This window comes from Mytilus californianus, unplaced genomic scaffold (assembly GCF_021869535.1).
Source record: "Mytilus californianus isolate M0D057914Y unplaced genomic scaffold, xbMytCali1.0.p SCAF_6, whole genome shotgun sequence".
Classification (NCBI taxonomy): Eukaryota; Metazoa; Mollusca; class Bivalvia; order Mytilida; family Mytilidae; genus Mytilus; species Mytilus californianus.
The window spans coordinates 36,620,283-36,645,953 of record NW_026262712.1 but is presented as its reverse complement, the minus strand read 5'-3'; the positions used below and the strand labels follow the sequence as shown (position 1 = coordinate 36,645,953).

Sequence of the window (25,671 nt, the reverse complement as noted above, 5' to 3'; positions counted from 1 at the left end):
TCAATTTATATATATATATATAACTGCTTAAACATTGTGTTTGAGGATTTCACTGGCAACAATTCCTCTTTAAGTAATCCGAAATAATGAAATAAATAAATAATAAAAGGAAAGATGGAAAAACAATAAGAAATGTCCACAATAATAAGCTGATTTTTTAATACATCGGCGTTATCGTACTTGTAAGTGTGTAGATTGAATTTGAATATTCGCGGCATTTATCAGTTTATGAAACAGTCACGTGGTTTATAACCTTCCTGGTAAATCAGACGGAAATGTACATTTCAAGTTAAAAGGTACATTTTTAGGTGTTGTTTGATATTTCCCAATCTAATTAAAAACCGATCTCTCATCGCTCCCGTTTTCTGATATGTCGCGCGCGACATATCAGAAAACGGGAGCGATGAGAGATCGGTTTTTAATTAGATTGGATATTTCCGAGATTAATTCTTATTTAACATGTTTAGTTATGTTAATATACTTCCTAGTATAAGGATGACCGAATTACGTGAAGTGTATAAAAGTTTATTATTTCAACTTTCGTTTTGGGTTTGGGCAAAATATATAGCACAGGCACTAGACGTTCTGTCAATAGTAATAAAATATGGACAATGGGAAGAAAATAGTGTCCATGTATATAAAAAGATTTATATACATGGACACTATTTTCAAATATGGGCAATGGGAAGAAAATAGTGTCCATGTATATTAAAAGATTTATATACATGGACACTATTTTCTTCCCATTGCCCATATTTTATTACTATTGACAGAACGTCTAGTGCCTGTGTATATAGTTATGACATAGCTTTTATCTTATGTTCGTGTTCTTAAGAAAGATATTGTTGTCCCCCGCACAAGGCGTTGCGGGGGACATAGAAACACCGGGTGTCCGTCCGTCTGGTCTTGTTACCGCTTTCACGTATACAATTGTTGCTAGATTTTTATAATACTTATATCATAGTTTTTATATTAGCAATGTCTTGGACGAGTTCGAAAATCAGTGCCGATCAATTATTTTTAGAAGAATTTATCCCCTCGGAAAGATTAATCATATGGAAAATTGCATCGTCAGCGCTCTCATTGGTTCAGATTTTTATGAAAACTATATCATGGATTTATATCAGCAATATTAATGTCTTTGACGAGTTCGAAAATCAGTGCCAATCAATTATTTTAAAAAGTGTCTCTTGGAAACATTAAATATATGGATATTTGCATTGTTTGAGCTAGCACGTGTACAATTCTTGCATGAATTTTATGAAACTTAAATCATAGTTTTAGATATAAGCAATGTTTGTGACAAGTTCGAAAATCAGTGACGATCAATAATTTTTGAAACAGTTATGCCCCTTGAAAATATTGATTTGATAGAAAATTGCCTTATGAGCACTCTAATTTGAACAATTCTTGACAGATTTCTAAGAAATTTATATTATAGGTTCAAATCTTCGATTTCTTTGACGAGTTCGAAAACAAGTGCTGATCAACAATTTTTGACAAGTTATGCCTCATGAAAATATTAATTATAATGGAAATCACATTGCATTTGCTCTGAAGCATTCATTTCTCTGAGATATTAATAAAAAGTCTAAAACAAACAACAAAATGTTTTTTTATAGTTATTGCCCTTGTACCTTGGATACATAAATTTGTGCAACACAGGGACATTGGAACTCTGTTCTTTTATTATATAAGTTATACCAACAAAACACAATAGTAATTAGTCCTAGATTGCTCTGACGTCCAACGGCTGTTTTGCCAGACAAGCTGGGGTCTTTGGACGTCAGAGCTCGTCCCATATCCAGCCGGGCAGCAATTCTCATAATGGCGTCGAAAATGCGACAAATCTCACGTGCTTTTCCATTCAAAAAAATGGCAATTTTTAGAAACGGCATTGACGTCACGAAAAAAGCTGCGTAAAGACATTTAACCTGTTTCCCATTCTAAACCAAGTATACCCTTTGATGCGGCAGATTCCAAACTTTCACTACGTTATTATTAAAAGGCTGAAAATACAATATTTCATTGCAAATTTGGTGGTGAAAGATGAAAATACGGGCCGCGGAAGTGACACTTGAAAATAAATAAATGTAAATTGAAATGACACACGAAATAGTAACGTGTATTCCTATAGATGAGATGATAGCTATTGATATTTTGTTGAAGAAAAGCCCACTGATAGAAAAACTCGACAGGTAAACCGGCCCAGTGACGATTCAACAAGTCGAAAAATAGGACGTTTAAAGGGGAATAACTCGACCCCAAAACAACAACAACACGACGGTGATCATAAATTGGACTGAACAAATGTTTTCCCCTTATTATTGATTTGTAAGCAGTGTTACTGGGCACACATTTGAAAGTTTAATAAAAATGTGAGTTTCAGTTTATGAAAATATCATTGAAAAAGCGGTCATTTGTTAAATATCGTGTCTGCCTGTCAGTGTATCTATCTATCTATCTTCCCGTCATGGAGTGGACTCATGTTTGAGTGTATATACTCCAGCGTGAGTGAACAGCTAAAAACCTTCAAGTGTGTACAGTTAAAATGAGATCTGTATGTAGTTAAAATCAGTGCTGTAATTAAGTAGTGTCCTGTCAGGATATAAACAGTGATGCCCCTCCTGTTATTTATTTTAAGTAAATGGTGGTCTCTAGAAGCTGACTGTTTAAATTTAACACGTCCACCGGTTTTATTGGTGGATACACTCCTGATATTTGTAAGAATGGACCGAAAAATATTTCATGGTTTCATTTCAGTTACTCTTCTCATAAAAAATGTCATCCTTACTTTCTCAGGAATAGTTCATAGTTGTGATTCTTAATTGAATTAATCAGACATATTAAACCACATATTTCAGGTTAAATAATTGTTTCTGAATAAATGTCAATGAAAGAAACATTGTTTTAATATTTATTTTAGCTAAAATTGAAACCACAGAAATATATTTTTGTCCATACTGTTCTAACAATATCCAGAGGCCCTCTAGTAATCCAGTTCAAAGGACAATTTAACTAAAAATAATATAAAAAAATATATATTAATGATCTTCATCTTCCTTTAAAAAAAAATCCAGATGAAATAAATTAAAGTTACTAGATTATATCTGGCATACAGTATTCTACAAAGTGCATTTTATAAATTTTATGTTCAATTTTTCAATAAAAAATAGTTCCTTTGAACTGAATCATGAGCAGAACTCGTGTTCATTACCCCTTCATTAATAATTTAAAAACCCTTCTACGATTATCAAAAGGGAAAAAAATACATTTGAAAAATGCAATTTTGTTTTTAATTATTGGTTTTACAGCTGAATTAAAATTTTAACCAAATCGAAAAATGGAAAAACAATATATTTCAATAGTTAAACCTATACTAAAATTCATTTGTTATTTGCAAATTAATCTAAATGAATTTTTAAAGTACTTATAGGAATACATTTAGCCCATGCCAAAATAATATGAAAAGTAAATCTATATATTTTTGCATGCAAACTTTTATCCAAATTATATATCATTTATTTCTGAACCTTTTAACTGAAATTAGTAATTTTAGATCACTAAGTCTTTTATTTTATAGTTTGAAACAAGACAAATAATTTACATTTTTTATTTTACATTTATTCCTAAAATGAAAAAAAAAAATACTATTCACATGTTTAGTTTCTTTAAGTTTTTAAAAAAATATTATGAAAACATTATTTTTAAACCAAATAAATTCATTAAAAGGATTAGATTGGAATAAAAAATACATTTTATGTTTTAAATAATTTGTCAACAAATATGTTATAAATTTTATGTTGAAGATTTATCCAATTTTTCAATAAAACATGATTGTTGTGTTTAGCAGTACACAGAGTTCTACTCCTGGCTTTAACATTTAAAACATAACAACCAGCAAAGCCAGAAAGGGGTATTTGCAAACTATTTATAAACAAGGTAAACATACTTACATTCAACCTGACAGTAATTAACACTTAACATTAACCCACCAATTATTGAAATTAGGTAAACCTTATGTTAAGAAATTATTTTAAAGAGAAATCAGGGTCATTTATAAAAAAGGTTACCTTTCATAGTTAACCAGTTCCTTGAAAAAAGTTGGTCTTGCTATTTTGGTTCTTTTCTAATAGGATTTTATAAGTTATTTAAACTGATTGCATGATTGTCTTTTTATAATTAGACTTTTCAATCTTTTTCAAAAGAGATAAATTAAAAATAAACTTTGCAATTTCACTAAATTTTTAAAAGAAAGCATTATAACAAACTATAAAGCTACATAAAATTAAAAAAAAAGAAATATTAGTATCACCTCCACCTACTATTAAATCAGCATAATATATAGAACCTCTAAAAGAGGGAAACTTAAAAATGCTTGGTAATCTGAAATTTCATAATTGTTATAGTTTTATAATAGACTCTGAAATGTTACGTGACCAGTCTTATGCAACTATAAAACAAAAGATAATGTTGTAAACTAATAAGTAAAAATATAAATACAGGAAATAAAACCATAATAATAATCAAATTAAATAAATAAAACTATAAATAAGTAATAATAAAAATTAAAAAAAAAGAAGTGAATTAATTAGTAAATAACCAGCAAGTATTATGTGATGACCTTCATAGCATTCAATTATTTCGTCCAGGGAACTTAGCATTGCAAATTGGCAAGCCATTTTACTACACAACTTAACATATATTCAACATGGAATCTGATATCAATATGACAAAATGCAACCTAGGACATGGAGAACATAGTGACCTACATTTAAATGGAGTTGTGACCTATGACCTTAAAAAGGTTCAGACCTTGCAACCTACATGTAATGGTGTAAATTTACTAGAGCCTCATCCCCATTATGTCAATTATGTAAAAAAGTACCATCTGTGACCAATATTTATAAAACTGTTTTAGAACCCATTTTTGATCATTTTTGTTAAGGAGAAATTATTACAAAAAAATTCAAGTTCATGTGATATTCATTTTACAGTACATTGTGTACATTCATATTTCTTGGCCAAAAAAAAAACATAAATTGTTGGGTATTCTCTTTCAAAAATACTGAACAAATAAATATGTACATCTACACGCGAGTCATTTATTTGACATATTATACTTGATGGTGACCTTTTGAATATATATATATTTTAAAAGCAATAAATTCAATGATCATTAAAAACTGTTTGTTCTCCTTTTGTCTTTCTTAACTGCAAACTTAATCATTATGAGAACAACCAGAGTTGTTGCTCATAATTATTTCCAATATGAATTGGATTTGAATTGATGTTACTTCCTTCTAGATTATAATAACATTATGTGGAAATGATATAGCTTATGATATTGAACAGTCTAAGTCAGTCAGTTAACAATATCTAATGCCATATATGGGTATGTGTGGTAGGACCTAGGACGAGATCAATTGTTGCTTTACAGAGTTTTCCTTATAATTTATAGCTACAATAAGTATAATATACAAATGAATGCCCTCATGGAATATCAGTTTACTTCATGCATGTTTTCAACTTAACTCATCTGTCTCAGTAGCAGTTAATGAACAATTTAGTCTTACCAAAAAGTATGACTTTAGAAATTTATAAAACCAATGGCTGACATCACACAAACGTCAGTGTCCAACCCGGCTTATGGACAACGTATCATGATGCCATTTTGGTTAAATATTATCAAATTCATCTAAAGAGTAAAAGTAAAATTTTGAAATAAAAATGGATTAAATCCTTTTTATACTTTCAAACAGTATTTAGAACACTTTTATTACTAATTGGTTTAACTTATATTCATTCCACTGCATACCAATAATAAATTTGTAAAGTTGAATAAACATGGAAGCATTATATATATATATATATATAATTATTAAAAATCTTAGTTTTAAAATTGGATAGTAGTTCTATCTGAAGGGTGTGTGAGGGGGACTAAGTATTTAATAAACTGTTTGACACAGAGATACATGTATGTCTTAAATTTGTGAAATTGTATAATGCACTCAACCATATTAGCTATGCAAAACTTCCTAAATCAATGAACCATGACTAAAGATACAAGACCCCAATATCCTCCATGGAAATGACATATGCTGCATACCAAATATCATAGACTTCTCCTTATACAGACCTTATCATAAACCTAAAAGGAAAAAATGATTATACAACTACATACCAAATATATAAACAAGTGACAATAACTGGTTCCCTTAAAACTGACATATACCTGTATGGTACCTATATATTTGCCTACATTAACAAGGTCTTGGATGGAGAGTTGTCTCACTAGTAATCATATCTTATTTCGATACTAATGACAAAAAACTTAACCATGAATAAGAGGCCCAAAATAATCACTCTTGGAAATGAGATTTACAAATGACTATACAACTGCATACCAAATATCTTAAATTTAACATAAATAGTTCCCTTTAAACTGATCAAACGATAAACCAATTTCATATAGATTTAGTAAGTTCACTGTTGCAAGTTTGGTTAAAAAAATGATGCACATCATCAGATACAATGGGATAAACTTTGTAGTAACATTCACAGTAAATGAATGAATAAATCAATACATACATGTATAAAATTGCTTTCCAACCCCAAAGAAATTTTGTCTGCAAGTTGTTTTATATCTACATTGATCTATATCATTCTTATATTTTTAAGATGGTGATACTTTCAGTACACTAAAGCATATGTATATAAGACTCGTGTCTTATTCATTAGGTTATCAATTTGTGTTTTTTCACCCTGTTTTTTAATAATAATGCAACAATGTTAAAACCCCCAGCATTTTATATGCACCTGTCTTTGGTTTGAATTGATTTACACTGGTAATTTTGGGTCCCTTTATAGCTTGCTGTTCGGTGTGAGCCAAGGCTCTATGTTGAGGGCCGTACTTTGATCTATAATTGCTAACTTTAAATACATTGTGACTTGGATGGGGAGTTGTCTCATTTGCACTCAAACCACATCTCCTTATTTATATTTAGCAATGAGCAAAATTCAGAAAAAGTATAACAGAATCATCATATTGTATTGACCTTAACCACCAGAGGAACTAGATATCATTGAGATGGGAGCCATCTCTGTGGGCCCCACTGTGAATAATGTGTGGTAAACAATTTGTATCTTTATCATTGGACATGGGATTGTCAACTGAAACCATTTATGACCTTTTATCTTTGACCTAGGAAGTTGTACATAAATTATGACACACCCTCTGGTGTTGGTTTATATACATGTCAAGTATAAACTTTGACATCTGTTCTCAAGATATAGAGAGAATACGATCTTTACCATAGGACATGGGGTTGTCAACTAAAACCAAAGTTTTTGACCTTGACCTTTGACCTAGGAAGTTGTACATACATTATGACACACCCTCTGGTGTTGGTTTATATAATGTGAAGTATAAACTTTGAAATCATAACAGTTTTCAAGATATAGAGTGGACACAATCTTTACCATAGGACATGGGGTTGTCAACTAAAACCAAAGTTTTTGACCTTAACCTTTGACCTAGGAAGTTGTACATACATTATGACACACCCTCTGGTGTTGGTTTATATAATGTGAAGTATAAACTTTGAAATCATAACAGTTTTCAAGATATAGAGTGGACACAATCTTTACCATAGGACATGGGGTTGTCAACTAAAACCAAAGTTTTTGACCTTGACCTTTGACCTAGGAAGTTGTAGATACATTATGACACACCATCTGGTGTTGGTTAATATACACGTCAGGTATAAACTTTGAAATCATAATGGTTCTCTAGATATAGAGCGGACACAATTTGTTACGGACGGACAGACAGACAGACGGACAGACTGATCACTATAGGGCGTCCGCCTTTTGGCGGGGCCCTAATTACAAAATAGTTACAGTCCATTAGGAACTATGCGGTTTTATTTCATTATACCAGTCATACTATATTGGCATAAAACATTCATGAATAATAGAAAAAAAATATAGACAAGTTTGAAAAACAGCCTTATTTTCAGGTAAAAAAATCATTGCTTTGTAGTTAATTGTTATCTCATTAATGTATACCATTTTCTATTGACCAAGACCATTGCAGAATTACAAAATATGCAGTAATTCAATAAACAACTGAAAGCTTCATTTTAAAACTTGGTTGTTATCTCATTAATGTATACCACCATATTGCATTTATATAATCCATTTAATCTGACCATTGGCAATTTACCCAATTAATATTAAATTTCAAAGCTTGATGAAAAATGTTTATATAGGATCCACAAAATCATTTTTTAGATTCAAATCCTCCAACTCCTTACATATTATTTCATCTACTGGGTAAAAAAATATAAACAGCAACTGTCCACCCCTGAGCACCTAATTTAACCTTGAAATATATCATGTATATGGGGGTCAAAATGTTCATGTCAATAAGAGAGCATTTATATCACAGAAAAATGACATAGTTTTAAACAATGAACAAAAATAACTACATGTACAATATGTCAGAACCTAAACCACTCAGAGTATATATACCCCATAAAAATAAGCTTATGCAAATGTACTACTACTGCTTAGGTTTCACACTTAAAAGAATTTGAAACAGATTAACAGGCCAACTGGGTTTGCTTTTTGTCCATGTTTTTTCATGAGCTTGTGAATGTGATAATAAAAATAAAATTTAACTATTGAAGAATGAATAATGTAAAAAGTGTCTCTATATACCAACATTAACCTTACTTTTAGACAACTGTCCAAGAAGAAAATACAAAAAGTGTCTCTATACTAACATTAACCTAATTTATAGACAACTGTCCATGAGAAGAATGCAAAAAAGTATGTCTATATACCAACATTAACCGAACTTATAGACTACTGTCCAAGAAGATAATGCAAAAAGGATATCTATATACCAAAATTTGTATATTTGGAGGATGAGATTCTATTAAATAATTTTATGTTTCCTATTTGATAGATGGCAATGACCTAGGCTTGCAAAAACACAAACACAAAAAAATAAATAAATATTTGTATATGATTAAGGCTATTGACTGACAATTTTTGGCATTTGCGGTATTGGTTTTCTCAATTTTTTTTAAATATATCTGATTTGATCATTGTTGAAGACCTTCAGTATATTTAATGTAGATGCTGTACTGAAAATGTGTGCGTCTCATTCCAAATTTACCACATTTACTTTATGGCATTCAGTACAGCACCACGAAGACTTCTAAAAAATCTTCGAGTTCCTTCTACATTAAGGTGCACTCCATCACTCATGAACAACTTTTCCTGAGCTACTAGTCGGGACCTATGGAACCAAAAGCTGACTGTAGGGTGGTTTTTAAACTGCAAATAGAAATACTGGTCTATATATTGTTTGCCATAGTGGTAAACAGCAGAGTTTGTTCTCAATGAGAGTCTACCAAAAATCTCACACACTACTACCTTTTTTACTCCATAAGTCCCCTGCAAAATATCAATAAAGGAAACAACATTACTTATGTAAACATCCAAGTTAAAATCATCGCAATCTAGGTCATTGCCACCTATTTGCAAAACTACAATATCTGGAGGATATTGCAGAATTTCCCTACGGATCCTATGGTGTTCATCTTTCAGTAGACGAGAAATGTTACCACCAGGGAAACCTAAAAACCTTGTCCTCACACCTGCCTCCCTCAAATTAAGGTTCTGGACAAGGTTTCTATCCCATGTGTGCATAATACCCTTAAACAACCGCTTAATAAAACTATGCCCTAAAATCAACACTCTAGTTGTGGTAGACATATTACTCACTAAGACTGTTTTTTTTTGGTAAATCTGTAAGAAATAACAAATTTCAATTCATTTCAGCTTTCTTGTAATTAAATTAATAATTTGAAAAACTCTGTGATCATCAAGATAAATATAAATCTGTTTCAATACTTCTGTTAAAAAACAGTATTTTTATTATAATTGGGGAACAGATGGATGGACTATATAATTGTTTGTAAAATGTACTTATGTAAGCTTCTGTTTGGGACTTAAAAAGAGGGGAGGGCATCATGTCAGTTTTTGAAAAAAAATGTATACAACAACCTGCTATTTGGTAACATGGTGAAAATATACAGTTAATATCTATCTTTGTTCTGTCCAGCTTTGCTTTGACCTGTTCAAGAAAACATTGAAGCTCATACTAAATTTCCATTTTTTTAAACCTGAAGTGCAATTAAAAGAAAATCAAGAAATTAAGTGATCTGTTTCCTTACTGCTTCTGGTAAAAAAAAGTATTTCTTATTATATTTGGGGAAAAATGTGACAGATGAATTGAGTAAATAATTGTTGGTAAATGTAGTTTGGTAAGCCACTGACAATATAAGTTATCTTAAATTGAATCCATGCAAATTGTTTGAAATCTTGCAATTAGCTTTAACTTTTCTATAAATTGCCCAAAAAACTGTTCAAACTGAATCTTAAAAAAAATGTAAGAGTTGTCTTCCTTAGTGCACTTATATACTTATTTTACAGATCTTTATTTAAGGCAACCAGAGTTACCTCCCATTTAACACTCCTTTTTGGCAAAGTTCACAAAACATTTTATAATGAAAAATAAACTTTTCAGTGGCCATATTATGTAGCTCTCAGCTTCTCATTTATGTTTTGAAGAACCTGAACTGTGAATAAAAAAAACCCCAACAAATTAAGTGATCTGTTTCCTTACTGCTTCTGGTAAAAAAAAGTAAATCCTTTCTGTCCAGCTTAGCTTTGACCTGTTCAAGAAAACATTGAAACCTCATACCAAATTTCCATTTTTTTTTTAGAAATCTGAGGTGCAATTAAAAGAAAACCAACAAATTATAATCTTTTTCCTTAATGCTTCTGTTTAAAAAAGGTACTTTTATTTTCTGTCCAGCTTAGATTTGACCTGTTCAAGCAAATTTTACATTGAAAGCTCATACTAAATTTCCATTCTTTTTAAAACCTGAAGTGCAATTAAAAGAAAAGCAACAAATGAAAGTGATCTGTTTCCTTACTGCTTCTGGTAAAAAATCAAAAAGTATTTTAATAAAAATTTGGCGAACAAATGTGAGTTGAATTGAGTAAATTATTGTTGGTAAATGTAGTTAGGTAAGCCATTGAATTTTAAGGACTGATATGGGAAAGGGAGAGGTGGGGTGTGGGTTTGAGTAGGGGGGGGGGGGAAGGGGGGAGGGTTCATTGTCATTTCTTTAAAAAAAAATAACAACCTAGTACTTGATAGCAGGTAGTTAAAAATACACAGTTAGGATGATTTTCTCCTGTACAGCTGCAGCTTAGTTTTGACCTGTTCAAGAAAACATTAAAAGCTCATACTAAATTTCCCAATTTTTTTAACTTGAAAACTTGAAAGTGCTGTCAGAAGAAAAGATCTAAAAATTAATATTTTCAATCCATGCGAATTGTTTGAAATCCAAAAAAAAAACTGTGTTCAAAATGAATCTAAAAATAAAGTCAGAGTTGTCTTCCTTAGTGCACTTATTTACTTAATTTACATGTACAGCTCTTTATTTAAGGCAACCAGGGTTACCTCCTATATAATTAATGAAAATTTTAGTGAAATTTGGACACTCCTTTTTAACATTACAGTGGCCATATTATGAAGCTCTCAACTTCTTATTGATGTTTTAAAGAACCTGAAATTCATAAAAAAAGGCAGATAATTACAGAATATTGTACATTGTATACATGTATTGTACATCTTCAATCTTATATGAACCTGAGTAAATACATACAAATGGAATAAAAGTGAAATGCGAGAAACAGCATATATAGTATTAATTATTAGAATGGTTAACAAGTGTGGACACAGACCAGCATAGATAGTCTCCAGCATTCTGAGAGTATTGCCATCCCCTACCAGTAAAAATTCATTGTTCCCCAAAACAAAATTTGAACTTGATATGTAAATTGTCATGTTAAAACTATAGATACTGAATTTCAAATCAGTATAATGGTAGTCCGGCATGACTAAAATAAAGTGCAGAAAATTGATTAATTGTGTGATTTTTCTAGGTCTAAGGATCATATAACTCTATGCAAAATATCACCAAATCAGAACAAAATTTAAACTTGATTTGTAACTTGTAAAGGTTAAACTATATGGCAAATATGAAGTCAATATCTTCAAGCATGATGAAAAAAAGTGCAGAAAACAGACTACTTATGTCATTTTTCTATGTCCAAGGACCATAATTCTGCAAAAAGTCATCAGATCAGAACAAAATTAGAACTTTATCTGTAACTTGTCATGGTTATACAATAATATACCAAATATAGGATTCTGAGAAATAGGGGTAATAGGCAGTTAGCGCCCTTCATAGCAATTTCAGTTAAACCAGATGCAGATTAAGGATTATGAAAAAGGGAGAAGTGGGACATAAAAAAATATATTCTATATTCATCAATTTAGCTTGAAAAGGCGGTGCGGACGGGACTGGTCCCTGTAAATCTGCCCCTTCAAAAATCATACATTTCAGGGCCTGCACAAGCCCAACTCTGGTTGCAGGATTTCTTGCTGTGTTGAAGACACATTGATGGCCTTGGGTTGTTTTGTATATTTTGTAATGGTTCTTCGTCTCTACCACATTCCCCATTTTCATTCTTTATTCTATTTGTATGCTGTTATATATATAAACATAAGAATGCAGAGGATGATAACAAATCTCAGTAAAGGTGTTGGTGTTGGGGGAAGGCTACATTTTTTTTTAAAAAGATTCATGGTCTGGATTTTGCCCCCACCATAAACTTTAAAATACATGAAATCTTTCATTTAAGTGGAACAGAATATGGTACATGTATGAATCATACCACATCTTCTTTTTTATATATACATAATATACAGAATATTATAACTTTTTTTCATATTAGATGGTTAATACAAGTTAGATATTGTAATGCATATGCTGCCATGAATAAATAAAATCTTTATAAATATCCATTCAAATATATATACCTATTTAATCTTAAAGAATATATTGTGCAAAGAAATATGATCAGGACAATAAAAGAGGCTAGAAGGGGAGATGTAAAACTTTTTTCTATTTCTTCAAAACTGAAATTTATTTTATGAAATTAATTTCTTCATATGTAAAAATGTTATTAGGAAAAAAACATTATTGTTCTGATTTTAAACAGTTTTATCTTTACAAATACAAGTTTTTTAGTACAATTCTTCACATGATCCAAAAAAGGGGGTTTACATATTTGATCATTAAAAATTATAGTGATATGTATTTTTATTAAGAGAAATACAGACGTCCTGACAGCCTATACTCTTTAAAAATTAACTGGTAAGGATCATTGCATCTCAATGATAAAAAAAATATTGTTTGTCAAGCCAATAAAGTAATTCCCATAAATCAAAAGTGTTATATCTTTTCAGCAAAAAGTGAATATCTCATCTAAAATTAAGAGCCAAATGTATTTTGTCAAAGAGTGGGTGTCCCTGTTATTTAAAGACATATTGGAATTATTTCCTAATTTAAGATGGCTACTAGAGGTCCACTTTTATTATTTTAAGGGACTCAATGGATTATTGTTTTTAAACTGATTCAATAATTTTAAGGGTTTAAAAAAAAAAACACTTTTCCATAATTTTAAAAATGATTACAATTCCATTGATTTAAATTTGGGAAAATATGTAACACTTACATGACAATCAAGCTTATTGATAATATGAACGAAAAACCACAAAATACAGTGAATGTGTGAAATATTAAAAAGTACATCAGTCAGTAGGTAAGGCAAAAATGTAATTCTCAAAAGTGTCCCAGTAGTTAATGTAGTTAGTGGTTGTATTTCCAGATGTATCCATTGCAATTTCATTATGGTCGGTTTCAGAATCAGAATCATAGGAAATGTTCTCTTCAGGTTCACTATCTTCTAAATCTGAATCTTGATCATCTGCAATATTCTGATGCACATTATTTGGTAAGTTAACACAGTTGACACACTTGCAACCTGGTGAGCAGTATTTGTTGGCTGATTTTTTACAACTACATTTCAATGTTGTACAACCACTTTTACATGAGCAACCTTTGGTATACCACTGTATGGTATCATTCACTTTTTGCACATTCCCTTCAGAGTCCCAAACAACTGTTACATCTCCATTTATTATATTCCATCCATAACATTTAATATCTGGAAGTGACATAAAATTAGTGCTGCTTTGTTTCCAATACTGCATAACCCAGCAGCATCTTAACCAATGCAATTTCAATGCCTCTGCATTTGGAATCATTTCAACCTCTGATACAACACGTTCCCACATGCTCTCACGGAATTTCTTAATAAGTGCTAGGTGTTTATCCAAATCACTTTCACATAAGGTGTTGTCGTACATTTCCTTCACTGAATTGGCAGGCTGGAATGCTGCACGGTGTTTTGAAAAATACACACAGAGAATGAGGCGGAAAAATGCACATAATCCTTTGATGTTATCCTTATTGCAAATTGAAAGATCACTCGATATGAAGTTGGCATTTTGACGAAATATGTCGAAAAAGGTTTTTTTGCCATATCCATGAAAAAAGGACACAAAATCACATCCACTTGCTATGTACACCATCTGTATGCAATTTTCTGAATTTCCTAGCTCTTTTAAACACATATCATTTGACATTTGCAATGAAAACCTGTGCATATCTACAAATTGATGATCAAATGTGGAATCTTTCAGCTGTAGGTATATGGTCTTGTCACCCAAATAATCAATGAAAGGTAGTCCAACAAAGAATGTGTCAGTATCAGGACTGTAAATGATGATTCTTTGTGATTTAGAGTGTATCACATGCAACCAAACCCTTGTATCACCTTCTTCATGATTACTATTAAAATCAGAGAATTCACTAATCTTTCCATCACATGCACCTAAAGCCTTGTCCACATACAGATCCTCATAACCTCCAGCTGTTACAACAGTGCACTCATGGTCTTGAAATCTCTGTAATGCGAAATTTATCAACTGAGAACTTAGGTAGTTCACAAACTTTCTTTTATGGTCACGGACATTTAGGAAATTTCTCCAGTTGTTTGGCAGAAGCAAATCAGATGACACAGTATTGTATGTAATATTCTCTTGGTTAATTTCATGTGTACGCCTTGATCTTTCAATATCCTTGGGACTTTCGCCATTTCTATTTGGGTGATCAAATACTACATGTATCTCCTGAGCTTTAAACTGAATATGTGATTTTACTATCCATCTTGTAAACAGAAATTCTGCATAATCAATGAATGTCCTATGTGATGATAGCGGAATAGTGTTGATAAGAAACATTCCTTCAAGAATAACAGTACTCTGAACGGCATCATCAGTGACCGGTAGTGAAGTCAGAAAGGAATCCTTATATGTAGATTTAAGCACTTTCAATGCATTTGACTTTGTTCCCTTCACTGGTAGGCCGGACGCATCGGATATTGCTCTTGGCAGTGAAATAAACTGATCCAAGTCTGTAACAGGTTTTTGAGTATGCTTTGAGAATGCAATCTTCTTTCGGAGACAAGATATTACAGTTTGGTTGTCTTTAATTTCCTTCTTTTGTTTATGCATACTAACTTTCTGAGGAGCAAAGGTTTTTAAATTCATCCTCCTTCTCACATAAAGCTGTTTAGCTGATAAATCTGGCGCTTTAATTAGAAAACATGTGATGTACTTTTGCATATCTGTGATTCCATACTGCCTGTAATTCAACATGCTATCAGACTGGTCTTTTGTTGCTACAATTTTTTTGAAAATATGCACAAGTTGGCTCTCTGAATTATCCTTAAATAATGAGGTAGTAGCTAGTTCACTAATATATTGCCTAATGGTGAGTTCCTCAGTTTCAATGTATGGCTTGTTGGTCTCCCTGTGTTGTGAATCAGTTTTTTCTATACACAACTGATTTTTGAAGTTATGCAATGTTTCAGCTCTGTATGGTAAGTAGTGTGTCAATGAAGCCAGGGAAGCGGAGCTAAATGAATTGATTGCCTGCTTGGTTTTCAGATTAATTTCCATTTCATGAGCCTCATCCAAAGCAACACAGTAATAATTATTTCCAGTGATAGAAACGGAAAAACAACCTGCCTCAAAATGGTCCAGAACTGACTGTGGAAATGTTTTGAGATCTGCTAAATGGTATGGGATCATACGAAGGTAGTTATGTCGGTCAAATGCATAAAATAAGCATGCCAGTTTTTTAAGGGAAATATTCCTTAAATTCCAGTTTCTGCTTCTTATTCCAATGTATAATCCCAAATAAGCCGTGAAATCACTATGGATAAATGTATCCCAGAACTTGAATGTAGCACTGGTAGCTGAGTTTTGAAATCGCCACTGAGAAAAGTTAGAGCACACACTTTCTAACAAGGTTTCAAGGTTAGATTTCTGTAGTAAAACACTTTTCCATAATTCATCATCAAGAATATCTCCTGCACACTTTTCACTAGATTCAGGTGTATGATCACAGTAGCTCAACACATTTTGCAACACGCATTCTACTTCTTGTCTCCAATCGGTCACAACCTCTTGCCTTTTGTAAGCTTCTATTTGGCATCTAAGCATGGCTTCCCATACATGACACAAGAATCTATGAGTGACACTAAACTTTGTACATTCAGTTAACACCTTCAGTGTAGCACCATGGTGATAAATTCCAGCTAGTTCTTTGATTCCTGCATCATAAAAGATCTTGATAAATATCGGGAGAACGTTTTTCAGAATATGCCAGTCTCCGGGATATGGCAGGACCCAGTCCAATGCGCTACCATATTCAGATTTCAATTTTATGAGATGATCGTATGATTTTCCATCACCAACGACAACTAAGTGCTGTAGATGCTGTCCAATCTGAAACCTGTCGTGCAGGATGTTGAGTGTTTTCACAACTGTCTCCTTAGAATCAGCAGGATCATTAAGTACTGCAACTGATCGAAATGTTGAAGGTTCAGTTGTCTTATGTGAATATGATAAGTATGTTTTTAGACCTGGAATGACAATATGCTTTTCCTGGACACAATCCTTCATAAATCCATAGCTTATCAACTTAGTTTCAAATGTATTCCAGTGCTCTTTTTCTAATTCAGTTTCATGAAAATCATCCAGTTTTAGTTCCTGAAATTTATTAGACTTGATCTCAGATGGTTCACCGATGAAGTTGTTTGGTTCTTTCAAAGATTTAATTATGACTGATGGCAAGGTTCTACAACTAGACATTTCAACTGGTTTACTACTGGCAATATCTTGAACATGTTGAATGTAATCATCCAATGCAGTATTTAACTTTTCATTCTTTTCGCTTGGCTTAGGTATCACAGCCTGAATAGTCGTACCATGAAAACCTGATTTGTCTTTTCCGGAACCAACTAATGCGAAGCTCTGATTTTTATCAAGGTTATCAAAAGAAGCTAAGGCGAAACTTTCAGAAGTGATGGAATTATCTCTGTTTAGTCGCATAACTCTGTTGGTAATGAATCTCTTTAATGTGTCCTTAGATATACCTGCACCAAGTCTGGAATTAATCGTCATAAGATCAGATGACGAACTGCTGTACTTGTCTGCTATGTCAGATGCTAGTAAATGAAGCGGCTGAACACAATGCGGGCTACTAGCATGGAAGATACAACTGGCAATGTAAAGTCTAGGGAAAAGCCGAATGTTTTGCTGTCTATCCTCGGTCATATAATGCTTATTCCAAGAGAAGTAATTTTTCCTTCTTATTTTCTCTTCCTCCTCATTAGATGTTAATACATAGATGAAGTTCCATAATGTAGGATTTACTTTCCTAATTTCTTCATATAAGTCAAAGCAATGAATATCTGGTAGTTGTGTTTTCAAAGAATCTTGAACATACAGCTTTACATGGTTTTTCATCAGTCTGACAGTCTTATCCAGGCATTCCATTGAATTCAAGGAAGAGCTTTCTGCTATGTTTGTGTTGTTACTGTTCACTTTACTTTCCAAAGCACTTATCTTTTCGTTAAACTCATCAATTTCTCTGCTATGGTCAAAAATAGAGGAGTGTAAACACTGAAGCAGGTCGGTTCCACGCCTGTATATCATTCTTCCTTGTTGTTTTTTTGGTGGAGTATACACACAAAGAGCTGGTCCAAGACTAGATTTCAACATTGTAAACAGCCATTCTCGACGATGCTGTATTGCTCTAAGATGATCATCATTCACAACTAGACTGAACTCATCGATTGCTTTGTCTACCTCTGATACATAATTAGAATGTAGTTTGTGTAGTAATAGTGGCTTATATGATAGGAAACTGCTGATTACATATTGCAAGATTTTTTGGTAACAGTATGTATCTATGTTAATTCTATCACACTCCGTAACATCAATAACAGAAAGGCAGTCTGTTAAATACTCATCTGTGTTTGATCTAGACTTTTCCATGTCATCAGACTTCGTGTAATTATTGAAGGCTTTGTAACATGAAAGACAGAGCACAGGTTTTTCCTCTGAAATAAGTGTTTCATTCTGTAACTCTTGTGTTAAATACAACTGTAATAATCCCAGTCGGTCCTCTACATTTACAGTTTTTGTCTTAGTAGTGCTTCTTTCACATATACAGCAGTTTGATCTTGAAGCCTAATTTTTGAATTGCATGTAATGAGTATGACAAAGGTCAATTGCTACTTGTTCATTTCCTGGTTGGATAAATGTTTTGTCAAATTCTATGTGAAAACATTTTTCGAAAGATCCAATATCGACAGATGATGTCTTAAGTTTTTCATCTTTATTGCACAAGATGTCTTTAGCAAGATAGCACAAGTGCTTGTTCATGATAGCAGAGCCTTCGTGTTGAACATACTGTTTTTTAACCGGAGTAGCTTCATCTTCAATATCTTGACCTACATGCATGTTTTCATCACATTTTCTGGTGAATGATAATACACATTTCCTGCAAATGCATCCTTGATCTTCAATTTTATATGCTGTTTTCACAAAGGCGTACAAATCAGGAAAACTGTCTTTTTTCTGTATAAGATGGGTATACCTGTCGGATCTTTCATGCTCTCCACAATGAACACATGGTCCAGGCTGTCTACCTTCATGAACAATATCACAGTTCTTTTTGCGTGGCATTTTTACATTTATAAATAAGTATCTCAAATAATATTCTTTTTAATCAAAAATAAAAAACTAATTGTATTGTGTAAAAGAAAAATTAAAATAAACAAATCAAAACAGATAAATTAACATAGAAAACCTTTTTACACTACCAGAAAATAAATAAAATTGAAACCAACAAAAATTTGCAGTCAAATCTGGTCAGATTACAAGTCGCGAAACCGTTCTGCTGTCACGATGTCCGTTAGCAGTGAAATACGCCTACGCACACAATAAATATATATATATAATATATGGCATGTATGGAAAGCATCAAGAAAGCAAGACGTACCCTTATGGAACTGAATTGTTTGCCGCAAACTTGCAGCAGACTTGCTGCAAGCTTGCGGCAAACAAAAAGTTTGCAGGAACACAGAAAATAGTGTTTGCAGATGTTTGCCGCTAGCTGCAAACTTTCGGCAAACATTGCAGCTTTTTGCTGCAAGTTTGCAGAAACATCAATGTTTGCCGTAAGATTGCCAGAAAGTTAAGATAATAAATAATGTTTGCTACAAGATTGCAGAAATCTTTGACCATTCTATATGTTTGCTGCAAGATTGCAGAAAACTTTGACCATTCTATATGTTTGCCAGAACATTGCAAGAATTACACAATATTGACTGGGCATGCCTAGTTGGCACTTCCTGGAAGCTAACAATTTGAAATTGTGTCTAGGTCATGTTAATTGTGTTTGGAAAATGCATTTCACATACAAGAGATCAAGGAGGCATTTTGGTTTAATAATATAGGATATTCAATAGGTAATTTTGTAAGTACAAATAATTCATAGAACTGCATGTTTTAATAAAATAATTAATGTCACCATCATACATAATTAAGTAAGCAACTATATATATATATATGTGTGTGTGTTTGAAAAACTTTAGCTATTATAAGTTTGAATTTTGTAACTGATGTACTGTATCATGTTTATTAAAATTAAGTTCAATTCTGTAATGCAATTATTACCTAGCTTTATACCCAATACACATTGGAGATTTTTCCTTTTTCATTTCTTAATACAGGTATATGATGTCATTTGAGAATAACCCCTACCCCCTTTTTCAAAACTCAAATGCATGTATGTATTTCCTTAAATCTTTAGGTTTGCAAGAATTCTTTCAATGACTGTTTGTATACAGGCAGGAAATCTTTTAAAAATGTTGCTGTGTAATTTGAAAGAGATAAATTGAATGTGTCTACACACATGACATTGGTATATGTGTAGTTCCTGCAAGTTTGCCGCAAGTTTGCAACAAACAATTGCAGCAAGCTTGCAGCAAACAATTGCCGCAAGCTTGCGGCAAATCTAATGTGCATAATTATGTTTGCAGCAAGCTTGCCGCAACCTTCATTTGCATGGTAAAATGGTTGCGGCAAGTTTGCAGCAAATGTTTGCTGCAAGCTTGCGGCAATGTTTGCTGCAAACTTGCGGCAAATGTTTGCCGCAGGACTTATTTTTCGGTAAGGGTACTACATTGCTGTAAATTGTAATATATTAGACTGAAATTAAGACTTGCAAGACTAATAAATAATTATTAAATTGTAATGATTTTATCTCAGGTTGTAATATGTAATCTAGAATTTTATACTAGTTGTAGGTTATTTTCTTTCAAGTAAAATCAAATGGAATTGAAAGGGGGGATGGGCAATAATATAGAAATCTTCTGGAGTAGCAGTCAATGAATGCAGACTGTTACATGAGGTGTATAATGTGTATAAAATTGACTTAATATTTATTAATTAGTGTCTTGTAACTTTTCAACGAGTCAGAAATACGTTTTGCAGATGAAAACGTGGAAATTATTGTTTGTAAACAATCTTTTTCAACTGTGACTTCTAATTCAGACTACGTCATTGGGGCAGAAAAAAGGGAAAACATAGGTAAGAATTAGCTGGAAAGGTTAAATATTTGGGAAAATATCACGATCACATAATTTGTTAATAATTTAACCAGTATTAAGTTTCATTTGGTTCAAAATATGGACGTATTTCAAGAATAAGGAGAGGATTTCTTTTCCCGCTACCTACATATATTCTTTGGGGGTTGAAAGGCCGCTTAAGTATTTTAAATCGCCTGGTAACGTCATGTGTCCCTACTGTAGCTATTCTCCATGCCTCAATGTATCAAAATATACCAGTCATATTTATTTTCACTAGGTAAACCGGCGGTGTGACGATTCGTTTTGAGCTGAAAAATTGACCAGGGCAGTCGATGTGAAAAAAATGTCCGTTTCACAAAATGGAAATAATCGCTTGAATTTAATTAAATGGCTTATGTCATCTCGCTTTTTTTATAAATTTATTTTGCTTTAATACTTTAGATGAAATATGTTCTAGATTGGTCTATAATTCCGTTTATTTTAAATGAAATTTGTGATTAATCGATGCGTCGTTCACGGCCAAATTTCTTTTTACCGCGGAGCGACATCTGTTGACAGCTTTTCCTCAAATTATCTCCACTTGATTCTCTTGTCGCATATCCGGGGTTTTAACGGACAAATCAGATGATTGCGTTCCGGCTGTATCAACAAGTGGATATTTGCCCTACCAAAATGGATGCGCCGCTTCGTTGTTTCTGGAGCCGACTGACGGTCTTATATACAATATAAATCGGGCCTCAATTTGTTAATTTTTATGTATCTCTTCATTAATGTAAGTTTCATCTACCTGCCACTCTTTATTTTCTAATATTTGGACAGTTTTCACAGTGACCCATCAATTCCGCCATTTTACCTTTCATTTTCAAGTGGACGTCACGTTACGTGAGACTTCGCGGCCTCGAGACTTAAGTATGCATTTTTTTATGCTAATTTCGGTCTTGAACCTATCTAGCCAATCATGATGACAACAGGAACAAACGCGGTCATTCAGATTATTTGCGTGGAAAATAAACGAGGTGTTAGATTTTTATATTGACCCCGAGTCATTTGCATAAATCAGCTCCCATAATGCATCGCGCCTTTCTTTTTCTCGTTGGACACGTGACAATCTTACAAAGTGGAAGTAAAAATGCCGGAATAGATGGGTCACTGTGAAAACTATTCAAATATGAGAAAATAAAGGATGGTAGGTAGATGAAACTTACATAACATGCATAAATGAAGAGATACATGAAAAATGAACAAATTGAGGCCCGATATAAACATGATAAACATATATATGGATTAAAGGTCGTCAGTCGGCTCCAGAAGCAACGGAGTGGCGCATCCATTTTGGACGGGCAAATATCCACTTTTTTATATGGGACGAGCTCTGACGTCCCACGGCCCAAGCTTGTCTGTCAAAACAGCCGTTGGACGTCAGAGCAATCTCGGACTAAATAGTAGGGATGTCAACGAGTACTCGAGTATTCAAGTATCGCTCGGCAGTACCGAGTATCGAATACCAAAACGATACTCCACGAATCGGTTTCATCTTAGAATATTGCTGTCTTCATTATATAAAATTGATCTTCTTGTTAACCTCTTTCGAGAAATTAAATAGACATCACTGATTTATCATACTAGTAAATAAAATACATTTTGACTCAATGGTTGTTCCAAATTGTCATTAAAGATGCCTCCGACAATTCGTGGGCTATACCTAGGCTAACACTTTAAATTAAGAATTCTCAGCCATTCCGTCACAACGGTACCGTCAGAAGAAATATTTTCGTCTGCAAGACTGAAATTTATAAAGTTGCAAAACCGACTGTTACCAATTATAGTTGACAAGAAAATGTTTCCATAAAAAAACAAAATTCGTTGCATCCTCTAGTGACCCTCAGTGAATAGTTAAACTTTTAATCCTTATGCCTTTGTAAATAAATATGTTTTCTTAACGATTACCAAATACAATTGTTTGATATGGGTAGCGTCACTTTTACCATTCTAGAGTTATGCACTTTTTCAAATTGAAAAATTGTTGAAATTTTGGTTTCCGTTCTCTAACTTTAGTTTGCCTCAAGCAAATGTTATCAACCTTATACTCAATGCTTATTACCACAAAATACAGATCAAGTTTGAATTTGGGTAGCGTCACTTTTACCATTCTAGAGTTATGCTCCTTTACAAATGGAAAAATTTGGGTAGTGTCACTTTTACCGTTCTTAAGTTATGTCCTTTTATAACTTTATATGCAAGCGGGGGCATCATCTGTGTCCCATGGACACATTCCCCATGTATTTACTTTATAAAGTAACTATATGTAATAAGCTGCTGAATATGATACGTAACTACTTGTCCCAGATACTTATGTAAATGGTTTTTCGTCGGTTGAACAACAAACCACATAATGTAAAATACGTATTTAAAATTTTTTTGAGTTTCCGTGTTGTAGATATATTACCGAGCGAGACCACAGTACTCGAGTATCGCTCGATAAAACCTACGAGTACTCGATTAGTAATTGTTTACCGAGTTGACATTCCTGCGGTAAATGGTAATTAAAATTACGTTAAAATGAGATAAGTGGGATTAATTTCTATTTTGGATTATACACTTTTGACAAATGGAGGTTTTGATTGGTTGGGCTGCTGTTGCTTTTAAACAACCATTGTTATGACTTATTATTTATTATTGAATATTATTTTGTAGCTTGTGTCTAATGACGACATCCTCTCTAAGCTGTAGTGTTTGTGACCTACGTCACATTACAAAACCATCCATAGTCTGGTGTACAGAATGTGACGAAGGACTATGTACAGAATGCCAAGAACATCATAGTTTATCTAAGGCATCGAGAAGACATAACGTGATTCCTATAGTTGAATATCAGAAATGACCAACTGATGTACTGAAAATTTCTCCGTACTGTATCAAACACCATGAAAAGTTTCAAACATATTGCTGTAAGCATGAATGTCCCTGCTGCAGTAAATGTGTTGTAGAAAGCCATATAGTATGCCAGGATGTCATCAATTTAGATGACGTAATCCAAAACGCCAAAACATCCAATGCCCTGTGCGAAATAGAGGAAACATTAGTTGAAGTTGCAGAAAATCTACAGAAAATTCGTCAGCACCAACAGGATAATTTCTCAACTTTCAAAGAAAAGAGAAAGGGATTCGAAAAAGAAATAAAGCAGACCAGAATAAAGATCAACAACCACCTCGACAAACTACAAGAAGATTTAATAAAACAACTCTATTTGATCGAAGAAAAAGAAAACGCGAAAATTTGTCAGTTATTGTCATCATTAGAAAAGACACAAAGAGAAATAGCAGAATGCCAGATAAAAATTACGAATATAAAGACACACGCACCGGACCTTCAGCTGTTTCTTTCAGTGAAGCAAATAGAGAAAGACGTCTATAGCAAAGATAAATACCTGCAGTCGCTTGTAGAAGGCGAGCAATTGAAGATGAATTCTCTTTCATATAAGGTCAACACTTCTATCCAGAATATCATGTCCGATATCATAAGATTTGGAGAAGTGCGTATGAAATATACATCGTGCGATATCCTTCTGATCCAGAAAAAGGTCAAACAAGCCAAAATGATGGTACCAACCGCCCAGTCAAGATCCATTGAAAATATAAGGCTAATGATACACAAGACCATTAACACTGATGGGGGAAACTACGGATGTTGCATGCCACCGGATGGTAGATTGGTGTTTACTTCCTACCTTGCACGGACTGTAAAAGTATTCAACAATGAAGGAGTAAAAGACTTTGAGGTGAAGATGCTGTGTCGACCGTTTGATATAGTGTACAACAGTGAGGACAATACATTGGCTGTATCATCTGGTGATTCAGAGAAGCGTTGTATTACCATTATAGACCCGAAGAGGAAACAAATCCAGAAAACAATTTCACTGGATTCGAAAAATTATGGTATAGCACTGAAAGATAATCAATTGATGTATTCCGGTTACGACAAAGGTATACGAATGATTAATCTGCACGACGAATCTATAAGTGATGAAGTTCGAGACCAAATGCCCAATGACTGTTACATTGCAACATTTAGGGACAATATATATCATACAAATCCATCATCACACACTGTTACATGTTATAATCTACAAGGTGGAATACAATGGACATTCCATAATAAAAGTGTTCTGATGTCTCCTCATGGTATTGATGTAGATAATGATGGTAATGTGTACGTGGTGGGGTACATTTCGAACAATTTGGTAGTTATCTCCCCCGATGGACAACGACACAGAGAAATATTGACAGAAGGTGATGGTCTTCAACATCCTACTTCACTTCAGTATAGTGGACAAAAGAATCAGTTGCTTGTTGCGAACTATAACAACAAGGCTTGTTTGTTTAATCTGAATTGAAAAAAGTGTACACTTAAAACTTCTCTCTCTCTCTCTTTAGATCATTCTATGAATTGTTTATAATAAAAAGATTTCGAAAACCTATTTTATTTCAGATATACAATGTGTAGTGTTTGGTTGACGCAAAATTGTTAATCATATATAGTTGTTAGGCGTATGCTAGATGTGGCTTATACTATTACATATCTATCTAATATGTTGTCACAACTACAAGAATGTAAACCCAAATGTATCTAGAAAAGTCTTACAATAAAGTTCAACTCAACTAATAA

General features: G+C 32.9%; 1 protein-coding gene across 1 annotated transcript; it reads left to right on the top strand.

Annotated features, from left to right (window-relative positions):
- The first annotated feature begins 243 nt into the window (after nt 1–243).
- Nucleotides 244–25,671, top strand: LOC127705403 (uncharacterized). The gene is made up of 2 exons (XM_052209711.1): nt 244–296; nt 23,701–25,671. Exon 2 carries the CDS (start codon nt 24,467–24,469, stop codon nt 25,397–25,399), a length of 933 nt encoding a protein of 310 aa, XP_052065671.1. The 5' UTR covers nt 244–296; nt 23,701–24,466; the 3' UTR covers nt 25,400–25,671.